This window comes from Salvelinus sp. IW2-2015, linkage group LG26 (genome assembly GCF_002910315.2).
Source record: "Salvelinus sp. IW2-2015 linkage group LG26, ASM291031v2, whole genome shotgun sequence".
Classification (NCBI taxonomy): Eukaryota; Metazoa; Chordata; class Actinopteri; order Salmoniformes; family Salmonidae; genus Salvelinus; species Salvelinus sp. IW2-2015.
The window spans coordinates 28,323,989-28,334,803 of record NC_036866.1 but is presented as its reverse complement, the minus strand read 5'-3'; the positions used below and the strand labels follow the sequence as shown (position 1 = coordinate 28,334,803).

The 10,815-nt window shown below is 42.6% G+C and overlaps 1 protein-coding gene across 1 annotated transcript; it reads right to left on the bottom strand.

Annotated features, from left to right (window-relative positions):
- Window positions 1-450: 450 nt before the first annotated feature.
- LOC111952873 (peptidyl-prolyl cis-trans isomerase FKBP4) lies at window positions 451-8,423 on the bottom strand. The gene is made up of 11 exons (XM_023971851.2): window positions 7,992-8,423; window positions 6,647-6,791; window positions 6,420-6,562; window positions 6,186-6,306; window positions 5,932-6,088; window positions 5,529-5,619; window positions 5,268-5,351; window positions 4,965-5,150; window positions 4,706-4,849; window positions 4,500-4,595; window positions 451-1,564 (listed from the first exon to the last, which is right to left on the bottom strand). Exons 1-11 carry the CDS (start codon window positions 8,082-8,084, stop codon window positions 1,496-1,498), a joined length of 1,329 nt encoding a protein of 442 aa, XP_023827619.1. The 5' UTR covers window positions 8,085-8,423; the 3' UTR covers window positions 451-1,495.
- Window positions 8,424-10,815: the final 2,392 nt, after the last annotated feature.

Here is a 10,815-nt window from a genome sequence, read left to right as displayed (position 1 = left end):
TGCTTAGCAGGACAGGGAAATGGTCCAATTCACATACACTTCAAGAGAACATCCCTACTGCCTCTCATCTGGTGGACTCACTAAACAAAAATGCTTTGTTTGTAAATGACGTCTGAGTGTTGGTGTGTCCCTGGCTATCCTTGAATAAAAAAATACTAGAAAATGGTGCCATCTGGTTTTCTTAATATAAAGGAATGTACAATTATTTTACTTAATACTTAAGTATATTTAAAACCATATACTTTTACTCAAGTAGTACTTTACTTGGTGACTTTTACATMAGTTATTTTTTATTAAGGTATCTTTACTTTTACTCAAGTAAGACAATTGTGTACTTTTTTCACCACTGGGGAGATGCATTTCTGAGAGAGCAGAAGATGCATTTCTGATTTAACAGTTGGCCAAAGAAAGTTGTATTGTACAAAACATGTGGATACACAAAAACAAGAGTTTGAGTCATTTCTGTTTATTAGATCCTACAGTCAGAGAACTAACCGTAATGCTCCAATCAGAAAGACCCCCCCCACCAACACACGCATTTGACACCCCAAACCCCACCCACTGACCAATCTCACTCCCTAGCTGCTCCGTCCTGTTCCAACACACTTGATTCTACAAACCAACTGCTCCACAGGACCGTGATTAGCTTAATCAGGTATTATTCTAGAGCCAGGTCCGCTGGTGCTGGATGCTGTAAGTCTGCATCTCAAATGACACCCATTATTTATATAGTGCACTACTTTATAGCAGCCTCCTCAGGTTAGACACAGGGCACTGGTCAAAAAGTTGGACATATGTCATCTACAGGGTATAGTGTGTGATTTGGGATGCAGCCATAGACTACAGTAAGACTATATATGTAATCTGACTGAGCTTTATACTGGCTGAGTTCGACCAGGAGAAGCTGCTAGTTCATATCAGCTACTACATACACACACACACACACTTTCCAGTCGTGAAGTAAATCAGCATCCCATTAAGAACAGTTAAAGAGAGAAATCATAAACCCAGGGTAAGAACATACAGTGTTTGAGAAGCAGAGAGCAATTGTTTAGTGAGCATGACTTCCGCTAGAGAGGGTGCTGCTACGGTCAGCAGACACAGTCACACACACACAGGGAGCAGTCCCCAGGAATTGATTAGTTGGCCTTGGAAGGGGGTGATTACACACATCTAGTACTGGGCTTCCAACTCCATTAAGCAAAGAATTCTGAGCAGGGGCGTGCAGGGAGGGGGCAGCCTGCTACATGCTAACCAGAGGGAGGGGAGGGGGACTCCTTTTAGCCACACCTCTGGAGTGCAGTCAGCTACAAAAGGCCCACCCAGCCAGCTAGCTGCCATGATGATAGCACACAGACACACAGGAGATTCAGTCGAGCCATGGACACACATGCACTTCTCTCACACACACTAACACTTTCTCTCTTTAGAAACACAAATGTCTGAAGTTAAGTCTTCATGACAGACAGACTACCACATCTGTCTCCAGCAGCCATTACTCCTGTCCTCCACTCTCCTCCACCTCCATCCCTCCTCCGTTCTCCATCCCCTTGTCAGCCTCCTCCTGGTCATCACAGCAGAGAGAGCAAGAGAGATATTAATACAGTTTAGTTCAATGTTCAGAGGTGATGTAGCTTCATAGACAGGTTGGCTGACAACGTCATGAAAATGATGCGTCTATGGCCAGAAGGCGTGCGTTGTTATGATTCTGAATGGTCAGATAGCAACAATGACAAGCTGCTACCATGTAGGGAATTGTAGGTGGCTCGTTAATGATACCATGTCTTGTTTTTAGGTGTTTTGACTGATGTCATGTCTATGCTAATATGGTTAAAATAACAATATATTTGAGAGACGTGCTCATAACGCAAATTTATTTAAGTTTTCAATAAACATTTGGAAACTAAATATAGTTTGGATGTTGTCAACAGTCTTAGCCAACCCAGCATATTTTGCCCCATAGTTGCGCATAGTGTTGTCATGGTACCAGAATTGACTTCAATACCAGGTTTAGTATCACAATACTCGATACCACAGAAAAAAACCAAGACATATTAACCAAAGTCACAGAATGGCACTTGATCCAAACAGATAAACTCAGCTACTGCTCTGTTCAATCGTTGGGCACCTTTTGAGTTCAATATCATTACATGTAAAAAAAWATATTTTAAAAAATGCACATCAACATTGTTCAGACACAGCCATGTACAGCGCATTTGGAAAGTATTCAGACCACTTGACTTTATCTACATTTTGTTACGTTGTTAAATAAATGTAATACATTTTAGATTGTATGTAAATAAGGCATCTGTTTTTTTATTTTCAATAAATTGGCAAAAAATTCAAAACCCTGTTTAAGCTTTGTCATTATGGGGTATTGTGTGTATATAGAGGGAAAAATATATATTTTATCCAATTTAGAATAAGGATGTAGCGTAACAAAATGTAGAAAAAGTAAATGGGTCTGAATGCTTTCCAAATGAATCAATTATACAATCAATTTGACTTGGTTTTTACCAACTACACAACGGTAATCATTTATTTGAATGGTAAATCTTGATTTACCCAGTTTATCAATAGAGATGTAGCCTAGGCCTATCCACAATACAGGTGAAGGCATTTTCAATAGGAGTGTGTACATGCACTGAGTTATTGAGCTTGTGTTGGCTGATTTCATGGGGCTAAGATGACAAACAACCTGCTTTCCTTCCATTTGGGACTTATTATACTGATCAACAACATTTGCATAGAAGTATCTTAATTTATAAATGACTAAGTGGAGCAGGCACGGTGCAAGCTATAATAAGGGGTCAACTGCGCTGACAGACAAGCTTGATCCGCGAGACACATGACAGAATTACTGAAAGTAACACATTCTAATACCAAAATGTTTTTCATTTTCATGTTCTAGTATCGAAAAAGTACCAAAGTTTTGGTATACCGTCAGTTTTGTTGATTAACTTCTTAATAGGGTGCGCTGTTTTCACGTTGGGAAAAAATCGTGCCCAAATTAAACAGCCTCGTACTCTGTTCTAGATCATACAATATGCATATTATTATTACTATTGGATAGAAAACACTGGGAGCAAACATCCAAACAGGAAGTGAAAATTCTGAAAATGGGGCTCTGTGTCAGGGCCTGCCRATTCAACTGGCTTATATTTATGGATCTGTATGCACTTCATACGCCTTCCACTAGATGTCAACAGGCAGTAGAATGTTGAATGGGGTGTCTAACTTGATGTGAGGCCGAATGAGAGCTTTTGGAGTGACAGGTCCACTCTTTTGTCAGTATTCAACTACGCACCAGGGAACCTCACATTGTCTTCTGAAATGCGTTACGTATACACGACGAAATGCTCCGGCTCTGATTTTATTGGATACATATGAGAAAAACATCAAAGTAGGATTTTCAACCGAGTTTGACCAGTTTATTGGGAATTTTGGYATTTTTCGTTCCATGCGTAAAGATTTCTTGGACATGTGCCCTCCACATGGCTAGCCAAAGTTGCTAATTCGACAGAAGAAATGGACATTCTAAAACAAAACAACGATTTATTCTGGAACTAGGACTCCTTGCACAACATTCTGATGGAAGATCATCAAAAGTAAGAGAATATTTATGATGTTATTTCGTATTTTTGTGGTTTGTGTTGGCTCCAACAAGGCGGAGAATTGGTGAGCGCTGTCTCACAATATTGCATGCTGTATGTTGTACTAAAGATATTTTTTTAAATCTAACACAGCGGTTGCATTAAGAACCAGTGTATCTTTCATTTGCTGCACAGCATGTATTTTTTAGTAAAGTTTATGATGAGTTTTTTGGTTAGATTACGTGACTGTCCAAAATTTCTCCGGACAATTTGGTGCATCATGGCTACGTATTCACAATGTAAAACCAGGATTTGTAGCTCTAAATATGCACATTTTCGAACAAAACATAAATGTATTGTATAACATGATGTTATAAGACTGTCATCTGATGAAGTTGTTCAAAGGTTAGTGAATAATTTTATCTCTATTTGTGGGTTTTGTGAAAGCTATCTTTACGGTGAATAAATGGCGTTGTGTGTTTGGCTATTGTGGTAAGCTAATATAAATATATATTTTGTTTTCGCTGTAAAACATTTTAAAAGTCGGAAATGATGGCTGGATTCACAAGATGTTTATCTTTCATTTGCTCTATTGGACTTGTGATTTCATGAAATTATATGATATCCCTGTCGCGTTAGGCTAGGCTATGCTAGTCAGCTTTTTTGATGAGGAGGATCCCGGATCCGGGAGGGTGACTCGTTAGAGGTTATTAACAACCAACCTGTCTATAGGATGCTAAGTGTGAGTTAGTCTGCCCTCTGGTGATTAATTTAGAGAACTACAACCTTGTTCTGTGTTTTCTTCAGTATTCCATCACCACTTACATTGGAGCCAGGGGAATTGTGTGGTGTGGAGGAACTAGGAAAAGTGTGTAGTGTGTAGGGGCTAAGGGCTGTTTGTCTCACCTTAGCATCTCTCTCAGCAAACTTCTGGAACATGTTGGCATAGAGCCTCTTGTCCTTCTCATGCTGCTCCTTAACCTGTTTCTGGCACAGAGCCACCTGGAAGGGCAGAAAAAGACCCAGATCAGACAGACAGCAGGGAGAGATGGTACATCCAGAAGAGAGGGAAGTTTCGACTGAGGCACACAAAGACCATTCTAGTACATTACCTGGCTTTTGGCGGCCTTGTTGCTAGGATACAGTTGTATGACACGCTGGAAGTCTGCTCTCGCCCTATCAAACTCCTTCATGGCAAACAGCGCCTCCCCCCTCCGGAATAGAGCCTTTTCATTGGTCTCATCCAGCTCCAGGGCCTACACACATGAATGAGAGAGAGCAGAAACCATAGGTGAATAAGTGTGGTGTTAATATTCAGGTAGTCAGATATGTTCAGATACAGTCAGGTGTGTGTCTTCTGAGTGAGTGTACCTTGTCACAGTTGTTGAAAGTAGAGCTTGGTTCCTGTAGCTTGAGGAAGCACATGGCGAGGTTGAGGTGAGCAGCCAACCGCAGGGCCTGAGCCTTTTGCTCCRCCCCCTCGGGTAAACTCGATTCATTCTCCAGCCAGGACACAATCCTTTTATACTGGACAGACGCCTGGCGATACTTTCCCTCCTACACAAAAACACATATCATATTACATCCTGTGTAAATCTGCACCGATGTTTGAAGCTACTTCTCTTCACACAAAGAAACGTTAATACACACACAGAAACGTTAATACACACCCACCTTGAAGTACTGTGTTCCCTTCTCCTTGACAATGATGCTCTGCTCCAGTTTCTCTGCTGAGTTCATTTCCCAGGATTCCTTGGCCTGGGGAACAGGAAATACTTTAGTCAGCCAGCTAGCATATCACCTCTCAGAACACCAGACACATCTAGGGAACGTTTCAGTAGGCAAAATGTGTGGATATGCCATGAATAAAATGCAGAAGGGATGTTTCTGGACAGGACCATCTAGTTGATATGGCTAAAGGATGAGGGGTCATACCTTCTCGAAGGTGGTCAGTTTGAGTTTGTACTGCAGAGTGGCTTCACCAGGAATATTGTACTTGCTGTTGCCTGTGTTTCCATAGCCATACCTTCACACACACACACACACACACACACACACACACACACACACACACTTAGATATCCATACATACAGAGCACAGGGGGCTGCTCATAATGGCCAGAACGGCGCAAATGGAAAGGCATCAAACACATGGAAACCATGTGTTTAATACCATTCCGCTCCAGTCATTAACACGAGCCCGTTCTCCACAATTAAGGTGCCACCAACCTCRTGTGACACAGAGTGCAGACAACTCGGCTAATATGCCCAGAGAACACACAATTACACATTCCTCAAAACAACATAATATGCACACTAGGTTTGTAGTGAGTATTACTTGGGTTTGATGAAGAAGAGGGACTCCTCTCCCTGCTCCATAGCCGTCAGGGCTTTTTCCACTCCGCTTGGCAGACCCAGGCTCTCTCCATCTCCCAACTCAAACTTTAGCTCCCTCTTGTCAAACACCTTGCCCTCACAGCTGCCCTCCAAACACACTGCAGGGGAAAGAGAGAGATAGGTGTGTGAGAGCGGGTAGGTCGTAGTTTGGTTTGTTCCTTATTGATGATGATACGTTTGTGTGCACGCTCGTACCTTCTACGGCAGCTCCTTCATTAGGCTTGGTGTATCCCTCTCCCTTAGTGATGATGCGACGGATGATTCCTCCATCCTCTCCCTCAGTGATGTCCTCCCCTCGAAACTCAAACAACTCCACCTAACACACAAAACATTCAATTTGAGCACTCTTACAAAGTCACACGTCAATGTCGGCACAGAATGTTTATCTCAAAAACACAACTTCTCAATCCCTGACAGACAGAGGGTTACCTGGAAGACAAGTGTAGCGTTGGGGGGTATCTTCGGGGGGCTGCCAGCAGTGCCGTAGGCATACTCTGGTTTACAGATCAGCTGGCTGATCTCTCCTACTTTCATAGTAGCCACTCCCAGGTCCCACGCCTTGATGACCTGGCCTACACACCCACACACACACAGTTATAGTAGCTACACCAAGGTCCATCACCTTGATCACCTGGCCTACACTAACAGACACACACCTTTGCCCAGCTCAAAGGAAAACTTCTCTCCTCGTTCACGACTGGAGTCAAACGGGGTTCCATCCAGCAGCGTGCCAACATAGTGAACAAACACCTTGTCTCCAGTCATAGGCAGCTCTGTCCCTGTGCCTTCCTGCTTCACCAACTAGAGATGGAGGGGAGGGAGAGACTGAAGATTAGTTGTGCTGTAGCAATGCATGTGGCCTAGTACACTGAACAAAAATTCAACCTAACATGTAAAGTGTTGGTCCCATGTTTCATGAGCTGAAATAAAAGATCACAGAAATGTTCCAATACAGACAAAAAAGCTTATTTTTCTCTTATTTGTTTTACATTCCTTTGCAAAGATAATCCATCCACCAGACAGGTGTGGCATATCAAGAAGCTGATTAAACAGTATGATCATTACACAGGTGCACCTTGTGCTGGGGGTCAATAAATGGCCACTAAAATGTGCAGTTTTGTCACAACGCCACAGATGCTTCAAGTTGAGGGATRGTACAATTGGCATGTGGGCTGCAGGAATGTCCACCAGAGCTGTTGCAAGAGAATGTAATGTTCATTTCTCTACCATAAGCCATCAAATGTCATTCGAGAATTTGGCAGTATGTCCAACCGGCATTCGAGAATTTGGCAGTACATCCAACCATGTTCGGGATGCTCTGGATCGACATTGTGTTCCAGTTTCAGCCAATATCCAGCAACTTCGCACAGCCTTTGAAGAGGAGCGGGCCAACATTTCACACACCACAATCAYCAGTCTGATCAACTCTATGCAAAGGAAATGTGTGGCGCTGTATGAGGAAAATAATGGTCACACCAGATACTGACTGTTTTCCTAGTCATGTGAAATCCATAGATTAGGCATAATGAGTTTATTTCATAACTCAGTAAAGTCTGAAATTGTTGGTTGTTGCGTTTATTTGTTTCCAATGGAATGCTGCATGGTTGTTACCAGAGATATATACCTTAGATATATTATTGTCTCGGCCATAGGCCTTTATCATGGTGGCAAGGCATATGAACTTAAACGTTATAGATCTGCTGGCTATCGAAGATGTGGGTAGCTAGCCAGTTAGCTTGCTAACCATGTTAGTCCAACATATATTTATCGCTGGCTAACGTTAGCAAACGGCAAAACCCAACGGTTACCAATTCAGTCGTTGTACTGCGCAAAACCATCTAAGTAGTCTTAAGTTAACCTAGCTAACCAAATTACGAAAATGTTAGAAAATAGTTTAGGCTACTGTAGTTCTGGTAATATCATTCATTGCATTGGCTAGATAAGCGAGCAAGCCCACGTTAGCTAAGCTAGCTGACTAACTAACGTAGCTTTCTCAGTTACCTTTAAAACCCCTCCATCTTTCTTCTGCGTGATATCCTCTCCCTCCATCGGGATGTTGTTCTGTTCTTCGTTGGTCACCTCTTCAGCAGTCATAGCCCTGGAGCCCCTGGCCTGAAACAATTATGTCTGCTGACGTTAGCTAGCTAACAATACGGCTGGCTAGTAGGGCGCAAGCTAGCTATATAACTAACTATGGTTCGGAAAGGCCAGCTTCGCCACAAGTCAGCTAGATCAAGAATCCGTTGGTCTTGTTAGCTATATTTAGCGCGAAATTATGCCGGATATCGACCGTTGTGCACCAGTCTCCAAACTGAATGTTTGCTATTGAGCTGCTTGGCTAATAAGTCAAGGAGTCCACGTTGCTGTGTTTGCTTAGTTCTAGCATCTGGAGGAAAAGCCGAGAACTTTCCAGATACGCAGCGATGAAAGGGGGGTGGCGGAATTGTCATCGTCGTGTGAAGCAAGTGACTCAATTGCCGTCTAACGAAACACACATAATGTACATTAGCTTACACATTGTTTTATGGTGTGATAAACACATGTATTGGGATCTTTTTTAAAACAATGTTTTATTTGGCGGAAATATGGCGTATTCAGGACAACTCGGAAACTTAAAATGTCGACTTGTAAACATTGTAGAAAGATGAGGCCCGAGTTTCCCAATTGGAAATGGTCAGAATCAACTAATATGAAGCTCTACGCAAATAACTTGCTTTAATTTTAACTCGGAGGTTCCGAGTTTTCGGCTTGTCATGAATAAACTCTCAAATAATCCTTTATTTTTATTTAATTTTTTCAAATAAAATCCCAGTCAGACCAGCGCTGCGTTCAAGACAATTTAGAACTCGGAAATGTCTGACTTGGAAACTAGTTGTAGAAAGATGAGGTTTGGAAACTTGGAAACGATCAGAATCAACCAATAAGAAGCTCTATGCTCATTTTAACTCAGAGGTTCCGAATTTCAGAGTAGTCTTTAACATTTATGAGGTCTGAGCATAGATGATAGAGAAAGAGACATATATCACTGGCAAAAAAAAATCTAGTCAGGGTGGGTGAACAGGGAAGGGAAAATTGAGCACGTTCGAGTGGATCACTTTGTCAAGACCAGGAGAGAATGACTGCCCCCTCTCTTTGAAGACACTGAAGTTAAAGGCCGACCGCAGTACTGCAGGCATGTTTCTAATACAATACTGGTACCAATAATTGCTTCTAATACACCACATGTATCTCCTTGAACTGATTATTTAGAAAATGCACACGGGGACACTTAAAGTCAATCTTAAATGGAACACATTGTTTATTATCAGTTAACTGGAGAGGTTCCAACAAACTTGATGCACCATAGTGAACGTCTGTCAGGAGCTCTAACGGGGCAGTCCCGTTAGATCGCTTATATACAGACAAGTTATAATTGCATGATTTAGCTTATTCATAATTCATTCATCATTAATGTTTGCTTAATTCATAAGAACAAACCAATACTGGGTCATGCATATGACAGACCAACACCTCACAAGGCCTTTTCCTTGCTGAGACATTGACACTGAGATATCTTTCGTCCTCAAAACAAGGGTCTGGGCATACTGCCAAATTGCAGATACTGATAGTGAGGATACGCTTAGTCAGTCACTTGCATGAACACAGAAAACAGTTATTAGAAAAGCACAAAAACAAACATTTCCATCACATTACCCATAGTGCTGGAGATCAGAGGTGTCTGGTGTGAGAATGGCAGATTGAGTAGTGCAGAAGGTGTCGTATGCTTAGGCAGTGAAGAGAGTAGTAGAGGAAGATGGGTTCAGGGTGAGGGATCCTAAGAGGGTCCCAATGAGTAGGTCGAGGCCAATAGAGAGTGATAGGAATAACATGTGCTTCAGCAAGTTTTTTGGGGGGGGGTTGTCAATTTGTACTGCAGGAATGGAAAACCAATTCAGAGGATAGATGTGGTGGCAGCTGCAGAGAAGTACTTGGGTGTACAAGATTTTACTGCAGAAGACTTACACAATGTTTTGAATGATAGTGTCCGCCTCCCAGGCTGTGCGTGTAGTAGGATCTGATAGGGCCAAAGTAGTGGAATGTGGTGAAGGTTTTAATGGGTGCAGGGTTAGTGGTTGGCAACTTTTTCACAAAGTGTAATGAATTCTCTCCAAGGCAATTAGCAATTTAGTACCGGAGGTGTCCCTGTTTTCTCAGCGGCAGCGGGCTCGTCGCAAAACTAAGACTGTCGCGAAACTAAGACTTCTGCCGAAAGGAAGCCTCCACACCACACTCTCACTTTAGCATCTTACCTAGTTATTTTCACATCATCTCATTTGTTATTTTGTAGCTTTGGCAACTATGTGTGTGTTTTCTATACCTTTCGCTCCTCTCCCCTGTAGGCTTTGACAGACGCTCGCCCACCCCTGGCTGCAACCTTCTAATTTAGTGTAGCCTGCCTACACAACCCATGTGGAATTCTGGTCCTGGCAGCGTTTGGAACTGCCGATCTGCAGTAAGAATGCAGAGTTTATCTCGGCTATGCTGCCCTTGCAGTCCCTTTACTTTTGGCCTGACGGAGACATGGGTCACCCCAGAGAACACCGCTACTTCCAGCTGCCTCCAGCTACTCTTCTCCTCCAGCTGTCTTCTTCAGTCTGAAACATGTTTTTTCTCATGGCCGAGAGCATCTGGTGGTGGCACACTGCTACTCATTCTCCTAAGTGGAGAATTTTCTCTTTCTCCCTCTCTCACCTGTCCATCTCCTCATTTGAATTCCATGCTGTCACTGTCACTTGTCACTCAAGCTTAACATTGTGTCATCTGTTGCCCACCAGGTGTCCTTAGA